The sequence below is a fragment of the Sarcophilus harrisii genome, chromosome 2 (assembly GCF_902635505.1).
Source record: "Sarcophilus harrisii chromosome 2, mSarHar1.11, whole genome shotgun sequence".
Taxonomy (NCBI): domain Eukaryota; kingdom Metazoa; phylum Chordata; class Mammalia; order Dasyuromorphia; family Dasyuridae; genus Sarcophilus; species Sarcophilus harrisii.
The window spans coordinates 240,528,331-240,548,449 of NC_045427.1; the positions used below are offsets into that span (position 1 = coordinate 240,528,331).

The 20,119-nt window shown below is 39.2% G+C and overlaps 1 protein-coding gene across 1 annotated transcript in view; it reads left to right on the plus strand.

Annotated features, from left to right (window-relative positions):
• Positions 1-20,119, plus strand: part of CDH4 (cadherin 4) — a 1,212,105-nt gene that overhangs the window by 1,182,153 nt on the left and 9,833 nt on the right. The window contains exons 11-13 of the mRNA XM_031949243.1: positions 349-491; positions 6,024-6,257; positions 11,447-11,680. Coding sequence (XP_031805103.1) covers positions 349-491; positions 6,024-6,257; positions 11,447-11,680 — 611 coding nt within the window. The remainder of the gene's footprint in view (positions 1-348; positions 492-6,023; positions 6,258-11,446; positions 11,681-20,119) is intronic.

Genomic DNA, 20,119 nt, shown 5'->3' on the forward strand with positions numbered 1-20,119 from the left:
GTTCTAAATTTTATATAAATAGAAGAAAAGCTGGGTTTCTCCCAGTAAATAGAGAGTCATTTGCCAGGAGGTCTATAGAATAATTTACAGGAAGAAAAATGAGGGGTCTGCTATGTCAAACAGCTCCACCAAGCATCCTGGAATGCTAGTAACATTTTCCCAAGTGGATATCAAGTATGAGCTGCCTTTGGATCCTGCCTATTTCAGGTGACAGTTATCATTGCTGCCATCTTTCCCCTAATAAGATCAGCAGTACTTAAAGGAAGAAAAAAAAAATCCTTTATTTCAAATTCTACCAAGGGGCCTTCAAGAGAGAACTTTGTCTCTATTTATTCCTTTTCTCCATAGATACTCCAAGCTGTCCGATCCAGCAAACTGGCTGAACATTAATGCCACGAATGGTCAGATCACCACGGCGGCTGTCCTTGATCGAGAGTCTGTCTACATTAAGAATAATGTCTACGAGGCCACGTTCCTGGCGGCTGACAATGGTGTGGCCCAGATCTGCATTGTTCATGCTTCAGTGAGACCCTAATGTGATGCATTAGCAGGAATGATGCCCTGACAGAGTTGTCAGGATAACTTATCCTTTCCCCAGGTTTTACGGTCAAAAGAAAGGGGGGAAATGTGAAAGTGGGACAGGAAATTGGTGGAGTAAATTAAATGTGCACAGGATTCAGAACGTGTTATTAAAGGGAAGCCGAGGCAAATAGAGGATTGATTTGGAAGGTTTGCTCAGTGGGGCCTGTGCTTTGTTTCTGACAGCTTTAGAAGAAAGTAGAAAAGCTAAAAAAGGGAGATAACACAGCCTTTGTAGGAGGCCATGGTCACTAGAAACAAAGCAGAGGACCCAGGGTCTTCCCTGCCCTTTTGTTCATTTAGTCAGTCAAGAAGCATTTAGCAAGTGTCTGTTATGTGCCAGGCACTGAGCACAGTGCTGGAGATTCAAAGAAAGGCAAAGGATAGTCCCTATATTCAAAGAGCTCACAATCTAACATTCAGAGAACTGTATAGAAACAAGCTCTATACCATTGGATCAATTGGAGATAATCAATAAAGGGAAGACACTAGAATTAACAAGAATCCTAGGATTCAGGAAAGGTTTCTTGGAGAAGGTAGGATTTAGAAAGACCAAGATCTGCCACTGCATCCCACTCCATCACCAGTTATCTTGACTTTTGTCTTGCTCCTAGGCACTGGAGGAGAGAGTGAGGTCAAACACTGTATAGCTCTTCCTCACTTAACTCCAATACACTCAAAATTCAAGATACCCCTATCGTGAGTCACTTGTCCTCTTCCAGAATGAAGGATGAAAAACAACAAAAAGGATTTTAGCTGGGAATTGAAAAGCAAGGAAAGTGAGGAAGTAGAGAAGTGGAGGGAGGGAATTCCAGGTTTGGGAGGTAGGCAGTGGAAAATGCCCAGTCAGGATTAAATGGTCTATCTTATGCAGGGAATACGAAGGAGGCCAGTGTTACCAGGTCACAGAGTATAAGTAGAGTGAGTAAAGTGTAAGAAGACTGGAAAGATTGGAGAGCTATTTGTTCAAGAAACATGTATTCTCATGTATAAGATACTATGCTAAAAAACAGGGACAATATAAGAAAAGTATTTCAAAAACTTGGGTTTAGCCAAACACAACCACTGATTAACTGTGTGATTTTTAGACACTTGCCCTTTTTGGGCCTTTAGTTTCTTCCTCTTGAAAATAAAGGGCCTAAAAGAGGATTTCTAAAATCCCTTCTATCACCACTAGGAGCAAGAAGTGAACGTTGCAGACAATTTACTGCTACCACATGAGGATTAGAATAAAGCAAAATCACAATGGGCTTCTGTAAGAGGTCGTGAGTTTCCCTGGAGGCTGACTGACCACTTGTCAGGGAATATTCTAGCAGAGATTGCAGCTCAGACTAAACAAAATGGCCTCTGATGGATCTTTGTCCTGATCTTGTTTTTCCTAGAAGAAGGTTCTACAGGTGGGAGTCCTAGAAAGAAGGACAAAAAACAAGCTCATAGTTGTTACTTTTTGGAAAAATGTACATGTGTGAAAGTAAAATCCCACGTTAATGTTACCTCTAGTCTTTTCCTCAGTCCTAGCCTTTTAAATCCCATAGAAGGCCACAGGGACTGTTCTATTCCCTGAATGTTTTGTGGGTCAAAGGCGCTGCCCTGATATTTGTACTGCAAAGATAAAGGAGCTGGTAACCTTCTCTTTGGTCCCTCTGCAGCTCCCAGAATTGAAATTGCATGAAGATTTCTGAAAAATGAATCGTCACTATAATAGTACAGCCATAAAAATGCACATGAAAAAACATCTCATTTAAAATTCCTTCCTGAGTGCTCAGGGTAATGGCTAAAGTTTTATCTAGGTTAATAGAATCCCTTTGCATGTCTCCCTGCTTATGTGCTGTGTCATCGTCTACTTATCAAAGCAGCTTTTCAAAGGCAAGAACAAGGCTGCGTTTCCTTAAATTTGTTTTGATGTGTTTTGTGAAAGATTAAAGAGACATCCCCTTGGATATATTTTTTACACATGGTCTGTTTCAACAAGAACAGGCAGCTGTTAATGCAAGGTCAGGTGCCTCCCTCTGAAGCCAAGACCAGGATTAGAATATTGCTGCCCTTCCCTTTTTTGTGCTCACCTTTGGTAATACGGGACCTGTGCCTACTTCCCATCCCATCAGGTGGGCAACTGAGTCCTCAGGAAGCAGTCAGGTAGATGGCTTGGAGTCTTGTAGGAGAATTGGGCTCTATAGTGAATAAAAAGTCATTTGAGCTGATCTCATAAACCCTGAATCCCAATTTCCCCATCTGTAATGTAGGATGGGGAAGCAATAAAAATACCTGCCCTCAAAGGCATAGACACAATCTAGATGCCCTAGGTTTTCTGGCTTTGGAGGTTTCTTTAAGGTCTGAGTGACTATTACATCCATCCCTCCATTCACATAGGAAGAGAGCAAGCCAATAAAGGATTTCAATTCTCTGTCTAGTTGACAGCTACCTGTAACATATCTGTCTTGGGATTAAAAATGTCATATGAGGCTTTCTCATCTCCTAGGATTGAGCTAAAGAGACGTTTTCAGGGTTATGAGCTTGGACAATATTTTCATCTGTGCTTAGCAGGTGGCCTGAGGGAGATCTTTGACTAGGTCTACAGGGTCACCTCTTGAGGTAGCAGCAGGACCAAGAATAGATCCCTCAAATCAGGATCTCTAATCTCTATCAATCCAGCAGAGAAAAAAGGCATTAGACTAGATAGAATTCACAAGATCTGGGAGCTACTCTCTGATTCTTCCGCTAATAATATGTGTGACCCTGGATAAATTATTTGATCTCTGTAAATGTCAGTATGCTCATATATGTATCCAAAGGAGCCAATAATGCTTATTCTACCTTCCTAGGTTCTATCAAGGAAAAAAAAAGAATATTAGATGAGGTGTCATGAGACCTGGGTTCCAGTCCTGGCTCTTTCATCAAGGACTAGTAGAAAGAGTGGACTAACAGAACCAGAATTTAAACTCAGGAACTCTAACTTCAAATTTATTATTGCCACCACACTGAGAGCATAATGAAATCAGGAAGAGGAAGGGATTTCAGGAGGAAAAAAAGAAAAGGAAGAAAAGAAGGAAAAGGGGGAAGAACAACAAAGATTTGTAGAGTACTTTAGGTTTGAAAAGCAGTTATTATTTAATTTTCATAGCACCTTGGGAGGTAGATGCTATTATTCTCATTTTTACAGATGAAGAAACTGTGGCAAAATGACTTGCCTAAGATATGAGATAAGATTTGAATTCAGATCTTCCTGACTTCAAGTCTAACATATCAACCATATAACTTAGATGCCCTGAAAATAATGTGGATCCTACATAAAAACTAGAAATCAGTGCAATATTTTACTCATGATATGACAGCCCAAGAACTAGCCTACAAAGAAATCCTTTATCAAGCCTTGGAGTAATTGATGGTGGGGTGAAAGAGTGACGGGGAGGGAGTTTCTTTGAAAAGATTGGATGATGAGTCAGAGTACCTGATCTGAATCTCCCTGACAGGATGCCCATGCCAAAATTCAGGGAAGAAAAAACCAAGCAATTGAGGGAGACCAAAACAGGATTCATAATGAAGGGAGCTTTGAAGCCCAGACAGGGATCCATCTAGATGCCCAAGAAGCACCAATTACAAGAGAGGAAAGATAGAAAAATAAATAGAGAAGTAGTCCATTATGTAGTTGTGAATATGATGATGACAACAGTGAAGATGAAAAGAGCACTTTTCATAGTAATCCCAGAGAACAAATAATGAAAATACCTCTGTCCTTTCAATAGAGAATTGAAGGATTACAAAGTCAAATTATTATGTCATCATCAGGTTCAGACACTATATTGGGGTCCATTTAACCATTTTTCTTTATTATAAAAGGGAGCTCAATTCTAAGTGAGGAAAGATGTATATCCAGAAATACCTGTGATATAAAAACAAATCAATGCATCAATAAAACTGTGTGTGATTTTAATAATCAATTGTAGCTAGGTGGTATAATGGATAGTGTATAAAATCTTGAATCAGGAAGACCCAGTTTCAAATCCTGCCTGTGGTATTTACCAGCCATGTGACCCTGAGTAACTAATTAGCCCAATCTCTCTCAGCCTCAGTTTCTTCATCTGTAAATAGCACCTATATCACAGAGTCGTGTTCAAATGATATAATACATTTAAGGCACATATGCAAGCCCTGAAGCATTATATAAATATTAGTTGTTCTTAATACAATAGATATCAAAGATAGCCGGGAAGGGGAGGTGAGGAAGAGAGAAAGGAAGGGAAGGATTGAGAGAAAGGGAAAAAGGGAAAAGAAAAGAAGAAAAAAGAGGGAAAAGAAAAAGAAGAGGAAGAAGAAGAGAATGAGGAGCAGGAAGAGGAGGAGGAGGAGAAGAGCAGGAAGAAAAGGAGAAAGAAGAAGAGGAAGAGAGGGAGGAAGAGGGAAAGAGGAAGAGAACAGGAGGAGGAAGAGAAAAAGGAGGAGAATAGGAGAACAAAAGGAGGAGGAGGAGGAAAAGAAGAAGAAGAGGAAAAGGGAAGAGAGAGAAGAAAGGGAGAGAGACAGAGATATTTTATTAAGTACTTACTATGTGCCAGAAATAAGCACTGGGATCATAATTAAGTAAGCAACATGTCTTTCCCCTCAAGTAGCTTACATTTTAATAGGGGAAAACAGCACATAAAGGGAAGCTAGAAAACAGAGTGGGGGAGAGAATACACTCACAATAACTATAGTTTAGGGTTGGCCAGGAAGTGGAATGGGAGCCTGAGACTTGGCAAGATAAAATAAACTGACCAAGAGTCCAAATTATCAGAGAACATGAGGTGATCATCCGAAGGAAAGTCTAAAGTTATATTGTTAACCCATATATCATCAGTGTTTCAATAGAAGAGGAAATTAATAGTCTAGAAAACATAGCTTGTACCCTGGTATATCTAAATCCATTTAATAAATCAGATTTTAAAGGGATTCTGCCAAACCAAGTGGGAAAGATTAAGTGGCTGAAATAGTAACAAAACCCTGTCCCATTTACTGTTTGGGTATTTTCATCATCAATATGACAGTCATGGTCAAGTGCAAGGTAACTTGATACAGAGGATTGATTGAGCACTAGAATCAGTCAGAAGACTTGGGTTTCTTCCTATGAGCCTCATTTTCTTCTTATGTAATATAGAAACAAATAGTACATATAATGTCTACCTCACAAGGTTATTGTGAGCAAAAAAAATGAAAAAAATGGACTTGGACTCATCTTGTAAATTATATAGTTTTATCCAATTGAAGATATTGTTTTGTTATTATAATAACACAAGATTATTATTATATATATAGTATACACCCAGATACTGGGTGTATACTATAATATTCTAAGTGTTTTTGTCTGTCAGTTAATATGAGGGTTATATGACTGCATCTATGAACATAGGGTTGTGGGCTGGGAAGTTCTGGATGTGATCTTTCTGTCTAATCCTTCTCTCCTTCCACAGGAATCCCTCCAGCTAGTGGCACAGGGACCCTGCAGATCTATCTTATAGATATCAATGATAATGCCCCAGAGCTGCTGCCTAAGGAGGCCCAGGTGTGTGAGAAGCCAAACCTGAATGTCATCAATATCACAGCTGCAGATGCTGACATCGATCCCAACATTGGCCCCTACGTCTTCGAGCTGCCCTTCATGCCATCAGCCGTGCGAAAGAACTGGACCATCACCCGATTAAACGGTAAGGGTCTGGCGGCTGACCTGAGACTCCGGACTGGCACTCCAACTTCCCCCCTGCCTTCCTCTCCCTTCCTCTGTCCCCCACCCCCATCCAAGAGCTCATCAGGAAAGATTCATATCAGATCTGCTGCAAAAACCCTTAGTGTCCTGGCACTAAGCTTGGCTAATGCAGCTCATAATTATGAATGGTTATCAGGACCAGGCTGGATATTAATCATCCACAATGGCTGAGAGGAGAAGGCAATTATCTGTCTTCCTGATGTCCCAGAGCAATTGGCTCAAGCTATGGTCAGGATCAACAGCTATGCCTTGGGCTATAATCACCCAAAGGTGGCCTCTTAATAGTGGGCAGAGGGAAATGGGAAGATGCCCTGTCACAGATGGCTGTACAGCCTCTACACAGATGCCAGACATCCATTCCCGCACATGGGTGAAGGCAGAGTCTGGGCTGGTTCAGTCCAAGATAAAGTTAGCAGATGGAACTATTATGTTGCTTTTGGATCTGTACTCCCCTCTCCAATCCTCTCTTCCCCAGAATCCAGGCTAGAAGATGCTTTCTTGATACTGTCTCTCATCCTTCAGTAAAAAAGTCTGTGTCTACATTGATAAATCACTTAAATTCCTTGAGAGCAGCAGCCATTTCATTTTGACTTTACATCCTCTAATCAGTCATTTATTGAGCACCTACTATATGCCAACCACAGACCTAATCCCAGGGATACAAAAAAGCCTTTAAAGAGCTCATAGTCTAATGGATTAGTTCCTGGCATATCAGGCCATTCCATCAGCAAGCATCTATTAAGCAGCTGCTCTGTGCCAAGGACTGTGCTGAATTTATGTGGTAAGCATATTATACATATTCAATAGATACTTATTAAATTGAGACCATAGCAGAAGTGAACAATTTTCATCTAAATTGTCACTGAATCATAGGATTGAGAGCTAGGAGACAGTTCAGAGATGACCTGATACATTATAAAATGATATAATTTTATGTTTTTAAAATAAATTTTATAAATAATTTTATTTATAATATAATATTTTTTATATTTTTATAAATAATATATTTTTAATAAATTTTATAAATAATAAAATTGACTGAGTCCCAAAGGAGTTAAATATCTTGGGCAGGGATCTGAACCAAGGTACTTTGCCTCCAAATCCAGTATTATTTCCATTGTGCTTCTTCTTCACTCCAATGAAGTATTGTTGGTGGTGTTGTCATTGTTGAGTTGTGGCTAATTCTTCATGATGGGCTTTTGACAAAGTTACTGGAGTGATTTGCCATTTCCTTCTCCAACTCATTTTACAGATGAAGAAACAGAAGTAAACAGGCTTAATTTAAATGACTTGGCCAGAATCTATAATTAGTAAGCTCTATTCACTGCACCACCCAGCTGCCTCTTCACTCCCTAAGATTGCTTCATTAATAGTCAAACCAAAGGCATTTTTTAAATTGATTTAACAAAATTATTTGTGTTTTTTTAAATAACTTTTTATTGACAGAACCCATGCCAGGATAATTTTTTACAACATTATCCCTTGCACTCACTTCTGTGCCAATTTTCCCCCTCCCTTCCTCCACCCCCTCCCCCAGATGGCAAGCAGTCCTATACGTGTTAAATAGATTACAGTATATCCTAGATACAATATGTGTGTGCAGAACTAAACAGTTCTCTTGTTGCTCAGGGAGAATTGGATTCAGAAGGTATAAATAACCCAGGAGGAAAAACAAAAATTCATTTCCTAGTGTTCTTTCTTTGGGTGTAGTTGTTTCTGTCCATCCTTGATCAATTGAAACTGGGTTAGATCTTCTCTTTGTCAAAGAAATCCACTTCCATCAGAATACATCCTCATACAGTATCGTTGTTGCGGTACATAATGATCTCCTGGTTCTGCTGATTTCACTCAGCATCAGTTCATGTAAGTCTCACAAAGGCATCTTTCTTAAAGAAAGTCCACACATGGATGAAAAATGCCATCCTGATAAGGGGATGAAAGCCGCATAATAGAGTCAAAATAAAACTTACCAGCCTCTAGGGAGGAGTACAGAATTATCTTGCTAAGCCCTGTGATGTGATTCATGGAAAGCCAAAGGAATAGCCACCCTCTTCAGCCAGAGCCTAAAGGATTCATGTTAGTATAGTGGAGAAAAAAAAATGCCATAAGTTAAGCATAAGACCTATATTCTAGCTTTGCTTCTGCTAGGATTTATCTATGTGTTTTTGAATAAGTCACTAGCTTCGGTTTTCTCATCTCTCAAGTAGGAGATCGTAACAGCTGCCCTATTTTTTGGCCAAATAAGATAACAGATAGAGGAAAAAATTTTCAAAATGGAAAAAGCTGAAAATACTGAAAATATTGTTACTTTTAGACATTACTTCCTTTCCTCTCTAATCTCTCAGACTCCCAGAGAGAACATCTCAGGGCCTGACCAATGGGCATGGAGCCTAATGCCGTCCCAATAGATACATGCTTGTCAGTGGTGAAAATTCATGAAACTCCTGGAAATATCCTCAAGAAACTTCTGAGTAGAAACTCTTAGTCTCTTCAGGCTAATTGGAGACAATGGAAAGAGCATAAAGTTTGGAGTGAAGAGGAACCTGGTTTGTCTGCTAAATGTGTGTGTGACAGTGGACAAGTCAGTGGACCTCTTCTGAACCTCAATTTCCTCATTTTTAAGTGGAAATAATGCCTGAAGTATTTACCTGCTACGACTTTATCCTAAATAAAATAATCAATCAATAAGCATGTACTAAGAACTAAAGCTAAGTGAAATAAGTAGAATCAACACAGCAACAAGAAAATTAAGTGATGATCCACTATGATGGACTTGGCTCTTTTCAATAGAGGTAATTCAAGCCAATTCCAATACATTTGTGAAAGAGAGAGCCATCCTCATCCAGAGAGAAGACTATGGGGACTGACTATAATTCACAACATGGTATTTTCAACTTCTTATTGTTGGAGTTGTTATTTGCTTGTTTGTTTGTTTTTTTCTTTCTCATTTTTTTTCCTTTTTGATCTGATTTTTCTTGTACAGCATGATAAATGTGGAAATATGTTTAGAAGGAAAAAAACATGTACTAAGCATTTACTATGTATCATACATTGTGCTTAAGTAAGATGCTTCAGAAATGTTAAAGGAGTCTATACATTGTACATATCTGCTTATATATGTGTGGTCTCCCTCAGGAGAATAGAAACTCCTTGAGGATAGAGCTTGCTTTGTTTTTCATTGGAATCTCCAGTACCTAACAAAAGTACCTGGCCACTTTCATCATCCTCTACTTCCCTCCTTTTTAACTCACTTTTTCTTCCTCTTTCTTCTCATCTTTACTTTTCCCTTTCCTCCATCTCTGATCATACATAGGTTTTAGTATCTTATCATAAGCCCTTGGGACAAAAGCACATGATGAATTCAACCCAATGCCTTTTAAGCAGATCATGGTTTAGGGTTAATCCATTCTTGTGGATTTGATTAAAGATAGATTTAGGAACATGGTGACATTGTCCCAGCGTCCTTCTTATGTACACAGAGATTCTTGAGGTCAACAGACTTAGCTTGTTTGGGAAATGTCCCCCAGCAACTTCCATTGGTTTGCTTGGTTCTCTCCAAGTGACTATACTCAGCTCAGCCTTTCTATCATATATCTTATATCTTATCATATATCTTAAGATATCATATATCTTATATATCATTTTTTGGACTGAAATGGGCAGAAGTTCATAGGTAGAGCACTAAAAGGAATATTAAAAAGTCATCCAATACAATCCCATTATTTTACAGAGGAGCCAATGGAGGGTTAAAGAAGTTGGGCAACTTGCTTAGAGTAGTACCACTCATGTCTAAATCCAGATTCAAATCCAGATTTTCCTGACCCCAAGTCTAGCATCATCCACTCTGTCAGGCTGCTTCTCGGCTGTTATAATCATTACTATTGCTAATCCAAAGCCCACTCTATCTGAGGCTTCCACAGTCTCCCTGCTGACCGGCACAGCCCCAGCTCCCAGTATGTGACATGGTTGAGTATCCTTGCCTCCCTCCCTTTTACTCTAGCTGTGGTAAAGGGCAGCAGGAGGGAGAAAATGAAGGATGTTGATGAGTTTGTCAGTGTGACATCTAGAGTTAAGTGCTCTTATGTCAGAGCTTTGTATAGTAGAGCTTGTTAAGCTTAGCACCAAAGCCTGGAGGAGGAAGGGCACTCACCTGCAGTCACAACTCAACTGAAAAAAAAATGCCTTTAAGACAAAAATAAGAAATAGCCCTGAAACTTAAAGATGCTTAATTAATTTTAACGACTTTCAAAATCTAGTTGGGACCCCACAAACATAAGGAGACAGCACAATCAGACTTATTTTTAGAAGGGTCTAAACTTTACTAATTGGTCTAAATTCTCCTAGCAGCTCATTATTTCCTCCTTTTATCTGACTGACCTTCCAGATTCCATATAGGTCTATCAACTCTCGCGCCAAATTTTTCATTTTCTTTCCTTTGCCTCTTTCTTTTCATATTTGCCCTTCTCTTCTTATTTATCTTTTTCTCTCTCCTGTATCCTCCAATCATCATTCTTTCTATCCTATTTACTTTCTTCCTTCATTCTCTCTCTCTGATTTTCTACTTTCATTTTTTTCTTTCTTCATCTCATTCTTTCTGTTTTACCCTCCTCTCTTTCTTTCTTCTCTTCTTCTTTTCACCACTCTTCTCTCCTCATCCTTTCCTTTCTTCTTCAACTCAACATTTATTAAGTGTTTACTATGTGTCAGTCACAGGTGCTATGGAGGCCAGAGACAAAAATCAAAATAGACCCTGCCTTCAAGGAGTTAACATTCTCCCTCTTTACTTCCCTCCTTCTTCACTCACTCTTTCTTCCTCTTTCCTCTCACCCCTATTTTTCCCTTTCTTCTATCTCTAATTATTAGTAGGTTTTAGTATCTCATAGTAGTAAGCCCCTTGGAGGAAAAAAGGCACATGGTAAATTCAACCCCATTGACTTCTAGACAAGTCATGGATCAGGATTAACCCACTTTCATGGATTTGAGTAAAGATAGACTTGGGAGCATGATGACAATGTCCCAGCCTCCCTCTTATTTATGCACACAGAGCTTCTCCATCTCAGCAGACTTAGCTTGTATTGGGAATGTTCCCCAGCAGCTTTCACTTCTCTTGGTCTGCTTGTTTTGCTCCAGGTGACTATGCCCAGCTCAGCTTGCGTATCATGTACCTCGAGGCTGGAATGTACGATGTTCCCATCATTGTCACAGACTCAGGAAACCCGCCTCTGTCCAACATGTCTATCATCAAAGTCAAAGTGTGCCCTTGTGATGAGAATGGAGACTGCACCACCATTGGTGCAGTGGCGGCCGCTGGTCTGGGCACTGGGGCCATCATTGCCATCCTCATATGTATCATCATTCTGCTAAGTGAGTATTGCTTCTATTAACAAGGGGAGGAAGGGGAAAAGGGGCATCCAGGCCCTTGACTCGTGTCAGATGTTTGTACCTAAATTTCACTAAGCAGCTTGCATACACCAGACAAACTGGTTCCCAGATTAGAACCCCTTAGGACATATAAACTGTAGCTAGATAGGCTTTTTGGAAGGATGACATGGGATCTTGGCAGAATAGTCTGATACATATATTTTTAACTCTCACATAAGAACTCACAATAACATAGTTTTGAGGGATCATAGAAATCATCCAGTCAAATACCTATGTTCTATAGAAGAAATCGAAGCCCAGGGAAAACAAAATTATTTTTCCCAGAATCACAATAACACTGGAACTAGGACTAAAATCCAGAGCTGGAATTCTTCCCTCTACCACATATAACTGTGTGATCTTGAGTGAGTTATTTAATCTCTCTGGGCCAGTTTCCTCATTTATAAAACGAAGAGAATGATTGAGATGCCTTGATGATTCCTTTCCTTCCTCAATCTATGACAACACTGTCTCACTAACTTGGTCTAGATTGCTTATGAGGAAATCCAAACCTGGATAGAAGACAAAATGACTGAAACAAACTATGAAAGGAATGGTGAGGGACTAAATAAATACAAGGTGACACTTAAATATGAGGCTGCCAGCCCATTCTTGTATTTATTTAGTGTATACCTCCACATATGGACAATAGCAACTTTTGCTTTGTGTGCCCTGTGCCTAGAAGAATGCCTAGGTGCTTAATAAATGTTCATGAATTGATTAACTGATTGATCCATAATAAGTGTATTAGAGAAATACCAAATAAATCACTCCATGATGTCAGAGCTAACAAGAGCCAAAGAACATATGGTTTTTCTTGATTTCACTACTAGGGAACGGGAGGTTTTGTAATGATATGCCCATTGACATAGGTAGATCAGAATTGCAGTGGGTAAAAGCAACCTATGCTATCCAAATTCCTATATGTGTTGTAGGGATTAGGTTGATGGGGATCATCCATAGAGTATAAAGAGCTGCCCTGGCTGTAGAGGAGCCCAGCACTAGAAGACCTGGCTCTTTGGCACAATAAAGTAGTCCCTTTATTAATCTCACATGGAGACAAAGGGTGTCTATATCATGGATAAAAAATCAAGCAAGAAGAAAAAGGAGAGGTTATCTCTTTAAGGTCCATTGAGTGGGCTACTCTTAGTGGCTTAATAGTCAATCCTTTTGATACAAACATCCTTTGCTGACATCTCAAGACTAAGGAATCAATAAAGAAACTGCTTTGTCATCCTAAATTAACCTCCCTCATGAGGTTATGTCCCTCATGATCCATGAGCTTATGCCCCACAGATACACACACACACACACACACACACACACACACATCACTCCCTTAGAGATATTCTACAGGGGTATTGGGGGGAATTGGAAGAAGCAAATTGTATAGACTCCCAGGAGTCCACTTATGGAATCATGGAACATCAGAACTATTAAGAACATTTTAGGCACCTAAGTTGCATGATAGACTTGAAGTCCACCAAAACTTAGATTCTAATCCTACCCCTTCTCATGAACCTGACCCTGAGAAAGGCATGTAATCTCTCTCAATTCCCTCATCTATAACATGGAGATAATGATAGCACCTATTTTACCTAGTTTCTTTGAGTTTCAAATGATATAATATACATAAAACACTTTGTAAATCTAAAAATGTCATATAAATAGTAGCCTTTATTATCTTACTGATAAGGTAAATGAAGTCAAAGAAAAGATCTAAAGGTCACTCAATGAATTAGTGACAAAGCTATAACTTCTTCTCACTCCTAGTTCATCTGTCCTTCCCCCATTTAAAAGCAGGGTTAATGTTGACCTTGTCCACTCTAGGGAAGAACTAACTCACTGTTCTGAGGCATCAGTCAGCTACCTAGGAGCTGCCCAAGAAAACCCAAGAATCCAAATTTGATCTCTTTTGAAGCCATGAAATATCCTGTTCTTATTTTCAGTCATTTTCTTTGAACTTTAGGAATCTGCTTTATTGGGTAGAAAAAGTTCCTTCTCATCTAAAACCCAATGAAGTGGTCACTGGTAACATCCCAATATTGAACCAAGGCCCATGCATTTGGATTGAACTACTTGAATTCTGAGGGAAGGACAGTTGGACGAAATACATAGTTTCTTGGAAATCAGAACTGAGCAGAGTTATATCTTATTGTGGAAAACAATTGGGAAAACAAGCCAAGGATTAAATGGGGGAGGACGAGGCTGGAGCGAGTACATTATCCTAATGTGCTACAGCATGTGGGTGCCAGGCAGAGCTAATGGCATAAGCTCTGAGATCTCCATTTAAACACACTGGGCCAGGGGATGCGTGAGAAGCAGAGAGATGGAAAACCGTAACTTGGGTTATCTCTAATGGGAGTCCCACTGCTTCTTCCTGCACATTGGGAATGAATATTTACCCCAATGAGTATTTTTTTTTCAGCTTCCCAGGTTTCTGTCCCCACTGTGCCAAGCTCTGCTCAAAGTTATAGCGTTATCATTTTTATCTTTGTATTTGCATAAATTTAGTTAATGTTAGTGCTCATGAAAATGCAAAGGGGATCAGAATATGCAGGCAGCAGCCCTTTGGGGCCCTCCAGTGTTCCTTCTTCCTCTATCTCCTCTACCTCTTCCACCAGGGTCTCTCACTGCTGTCCCCTGGTTTATCTAAGCATGTAATAATGCACTCGTGTATGTGTTTTAGAATAACTAGAAGCCCAGGGTCACTCTAAAGACCTTTGACCCTGACTTCAATTTTGATCACCGTTGTGTATGTTTCTGAAGGGGTTAGCCAGATCTGACTTCAGAAAGGCTCCCAGAGTTTTATCACATTGGAGGGGAGGGAAAGGCAGTGCTTGGGTCTTTCTCCTCACTTATCAATACCTCTTCAAAATATTTGTGAGGTTTTAGAAAATTATAAAAGTTTGTATCAGATATCAAAAACTATGGTAAAAAGAAGAAATTCAGGCTCTAGGTTTTTTTTTATCCATTTTACAAAACTTAACTTCAAGGTACAAGGTAACCTCCTGAACATTCTGTTGACTAAAATTACCTTCGGCTGAAGGGCACTGAATTTAAGAGGTTCCTTCCTCATTTTCAGATGCATTATCCCTCTTTAAAGGCTGGTTTTTATTAGCAAAGCTTATTTTGACATTCATTGTCAGTCTAATTGACTTTTTTATGCTTGAGAGCTGAAAAAGCCACATGAAGGATAAGAAATGTAATTTATGATGAGTGGGTTTGGGGAGGGAGTGATGCCAGTTGGAGGGAGGGAGTGAAGACAAGACGTTTTCACCAATTCTGATACTTTTAAATTACACAGAGCTTGGCAGAGTGACCTGGCACATCAGAATCTTCCTCTAAATGAAGAATGTTTGACCTCTGGCTCAAAATATCTACCATCAGCTTCAAGCCAATAGGGCTGCCAGAAAAGGCTCTGTGTGTGTATGTGTGTGTGAGGAGAAAGAGAGAGAGAGAGAGAGAGAGAGAGAGAGAGAGAGAGAGAGAGAAAGACACAGAGACACAGAAAGAGAGATCAATTAATGATTCAATAGGCATTTATTAAGCACATTCTAGGTTCCAGGCACTGTTCTAGGTACTTGGAACACAAAAATAACTACTCTCAAGGAATCCACATTCCAGTGGGATTATCTTTGCTTTCACTCTACATGATGGGCACACTTCTCACTTGACCAGAGATTCAGTAATCCACCCAAACTGACAAGCCTGATACTCAGATTCATCAGGAATCCATACAGCCTAATCAATAGAATAAAGCCATTCTTCCAAGTAAAATGGGAAATACCAAATGAGAAATATCAAAAGAGTTGTTAAAAGAAGAGATTTTTTTTACCCTTCAAAACTCCTCTTGAAGCCTAAGTCCTAAACAATAAAAAATGTCAAACCACTTAGTATCTTCAGAAAAAGAATATTGGCTTGAAAGCTTTATCCTGACTCTGCCATTGACTCTGTGTGACATCAGACAAATGAGTTTAACCCCCTCTGGGCTTCAGTTTTTTCATCTGTAAAATGGGGGAAAGGAGAGACATTGAACTAAATGATTTGTAAAGCTCCTTCCAGTAAATACGCTATAGCATCCTGATATTTTTTCATATTTGTTTCTTTCCTTTGCTAGTTAGGTTCCCAAAATGTTAGGATCTGGCTAGGAAAATCACAAGTCACAGGAGAAGAGAAGCTCATCCATTTGTTTTGTTAAATTGATAGAAATATTTTTCAAAAATACTTTTTAAAAAAAAAAGAAATGTATAATAAAATGTATCATCTCAGAGTCTTAGATTTAAAGGGATATGAGAGGCTATCTAGTCAAGCCACTTCATTTTATAGATGAAGAAGCTGGGCTCAGAGAGTTTTAGCAATTTGTATAAGATCACACAGGCAACAAGTGATAGAGCCAGAACTTCTAACTTCAAATCCAGAATGTTTTTTTTTGTGCCACCCCCCACCACAAAAAAAAAAAAAAAAGATTTCTAGGTGACTCCACAGAGTCCAAATGACTTCATAGCTGGAGTCATGCTATTTTCTGTTCTGTGGGGGAATAAAATACAAGAACAAGACCTATTTGGGCTATTGACATGTTAAAAGTCTATCCTGTAAGGAAGTCTTGACAGCATCTTAGATGTCAGCTTTCCCACCAGGTGGAGAAAGGGAACATTAGAAACCGGTGTAGCCCTTACAAAACCACCTTTGTATACCAGGAAGGTAGCTTGTTGTGAATGACTCTTAGAAAACAGAAAAGAACTTTAAAAGCACACTAAATAGCTCAGAGGTTTTATGTCGGAGAGGAGAGTTATATTCTACTGCTCACAAGCAGATCTCAGCTAAGCATTAAAAAAAAAAAAATGCTGAACTCTGAAAACTGCACCGTGAGCAGGATGAGGCAGCAGCCAGTTGGCACTGAGTGCCAGTAATTAGCTGTCCAGTCCTCTTCTAGTCACTTCAGCATCTCCGTGTTGGGCATAAATACCAGGGTTCTCAGAACAAAGAGAGAAAATGAGGTAAACTGCAAGCCTCCTGTTCATCTCAGCTTCCAGAAGGAGCAGGGACCGCTGCATTCTCCCGATCTCACTAGTGCAGGGTAGAGAGAGGAAGTGAAAATGAAAGACTGGGCTACAGAGAAGTCTACGATGCAGAAGGCTTGATATCATTTTTTCATTGATATCTTTTGTTTTCATATCACCTTCATTTCTGAAAATAGCCTTTCCCCTCCCCCTACCCAGAAACCCATCCCTTATAACAAAGAATGAAAAAGAAAGAGGGAGGAAGGGGAAGTAATTCAACAAAATTAATCAGTATCTCATCTGAGCCTGATAGTATATCATAGAGTCACAGGTCCAGTCATAGCCACGAGTCCAACTCCTTATTATACAAGTGAGAAAACTAAAGCAAGGAGAGATTTAACTATTTGCCCAAAGTCACACAGCTAATGTGGGATTCGAGTCTTTCTCTATTATATCATCAAACTATGCCAGTGGTTCTCAAAGTATGGTCTAAAGAATCCTGAGGATCTCTGAAACCCTTTTAGAGGGTCTACAAATTTTTGAATTTGAATTTATTTCCAATATGGTAAATGAATAAGTATATGGTATATGGTAAGATAAACAAAAACACTTTGGAGAGATCCTCAGTAATTTTTAATAGGATAAAGATACTGAAAACAAAAGTTTGAGAACCACTCGTCTATGCAATATTCCTTGCCCACAGTCCCCCAGTTTGCAAAAAAAAAAAAAGGAAATGAGGTGCTATACTTTTTTCCCTTCAACAAAAGCTTCCTGGAGAGCTCACAGTCTGAGACACAAGGTCACCCTGCCCCCATCTGTTGGCTTTTGAATACACTACTTATAAATTATGTGATACTTCAAATACTGACAAGAGATCACACCCATTCTGGATTTCATTCATCCTTTAATCCAAATTTTTATTAAGTGTCTACTGTATATAGAACACTGTTCTAGGCTCTGAGGAAATTGGAAAGTTTAGAGAAGACACCTTTCTGGCCTTTCATTCAATATACATTTAGTAAGCATATACTATATGCAAAGTAAAAGTCAAAAAGGTGCATTATGCAAGATTTATAATTAGGATGGGTTTAAACCCTACTCAGACTATTACCTATGAGACTGAGCAAGACACAAATTTTTCTGTGCTTCAGGCAACTCCCTCAAACTAGGTCTTTTCTTCAAAGCCATGGAAAGAGGGAGAGAAACAAAATCATAGCTCCTTCACAAAGGCCTATGTGAAAGATGGCCTACTGGGTAAAAGAGCAACAAAAAACCAAATATAAAACAGTTCCAGAAGGAGCTTATATCCTATTCCTACTCTTGTAGTATATAACTGCACACAAAGAAGGAAATAATTAGAGCATCTGCAATGTCCCTAGCATCAGGATCACCACTTTTATGGATCTGAAAATATTATCATATTGCATCTTCCCTCCAATGGCTTACTGTCTAGTTCAGGTGCAAAAAAGAAAATTAAGAAAGTAAACAACAAAAGATAAGCAGGTTTCTTTGCTTACTGAAGGGTTGGGCTGTGTCATTCACTCTAAAGTGCTATGGAAATTTAGTAGCAATCCCTAGCTACTCTTTATTCCCTGAAATCAATGAGGCCTCATTGCAAGGCTTCATGATCTCCCTTCCCCCAGTTATTAGTAGTGTTCCCTATCCTGAATTGGGCAACTAAATGGTACAATAGATAGGACAATGGACCTGGGGTTAGGAAGATCTAAGTTTAAATCCAGTCTTAGACACTTGTGTAACCCTGAGCAAGTCATTTAATTCCTATTTGCCTCAATTCCTCATCTGCAAAATGGGAACACTCTGGAGAAGGAAATGGCAAACCACTCTAGTATCTTTGCCAAGAAAACCCCATGGACAAACTTCATGGGGTTGTGCAGAGTGAGACACAATTAAAACAACTGAATAATCCCCATGGACAAACCTCATGGGGTTGTGCAGAGTGAGACAATTAAAACAATTAAACAATCCCTTATTCCCTTGTATTTATTTTCATGATAAGCCCTCATTGCAAGGCTTCATGAAAGAGATGGGTTGGGGAACAGCTCTTTAAAAAGATGGGTGGCCTCTGAATAGACCCTGGGTAGAAGACATGAGCATTTGTGTGAAGAGGACATTAGAACATGAAGACATAGATGTAATACTTTGCAAAGAAAAGAGCACTAGACACTGAGGCATACAAGCTGGCTTTAAGTTCCAGCATTTACTGGCTGTACGATCTGAGCAAGTCACGTTGAAAAGCTATACCTCAGTTCCCTCATCTGTAAAACGGGCACAATAATATCTATAGTACCTGAATTTTAGAATCATTGTGGGAAAAGTCCTTGGTAAATCTTGGAATGGTGAATTATTACCATTATTATTTTAAAGGTAGTAGTGACAAAGGTGTGAAACAAAGGTGACAAGAAACAAGGAGATCAGATTTCAGAGAACAGAGAAGATAAGAGAGAGAGAAAAAATTCAATTCAACCAGCATCTATTTAATCATTAACTGTACCTAAAGATAACAATAACCTTAATAGCACTTAGGCAGTTTCAAGGTTTGCAAATCCATTTTACAACCCATGGCAAAGGTGCTTATTATGTTTGACAAATGAGGAAATTGAGACTAAGTAAATTAAGTGAATTAACTGATTGATTGATTAAACTGAAATTTGAGCGAAATTTGAGCTTATGGTTATACAATTAGGAAGCTTTTGAGGCAGAATGTGAACTCAACATGGGTTCTATTTCTGTGATTCACTGGTATAAGAAACTCTCTCCATTGAGGGAACTACCTCTAACGAAAAGGTTCATCACTTTCTCTGCCACTTCTAGTTTTAGATATTTACCTGGAACATTGAGGTCCAATGATCTGAGTCACATAATATAAGTCAAAGGCAGGCCTTAAATCTAGGATTTCCTGGGTTTGAGACTGACTTTTTTCTTCACAATGCTCTATCAATATGCCTTGTAAATGAAAATAAATACAAGGGAATAAGGGATTGTTCAGTTGTTTTAATTGTCTCACTCTGCACAACCCCATGAGGTTTGTCCATGGGGATTGTTCAGTTGTTTTAATTGTGTCTCACTCTGCACAACCCCATGAAGTTTGTCCATGGGGTTTTCTTGGCAAAGATACTAGAGTGGTTTGCCATTTCCTTCTCCAGAGTGTTCCCATTTTGCAGATGAGGAATTGAGGCAAATAGGAATTAAATGACTTGCTCAGGGTCACACAAATGTCTAAGACTGGATTTAAACTTAGATCTTCCTAACTCCAGGTCCATTGTCCTATCTACTGTACCATTTAGTTGCCCAATTCAGGATAGGGAACACTACTAATAACTGGGGGAAGGGAGATCAGGAAGAGCTTCTTGCAGAATAC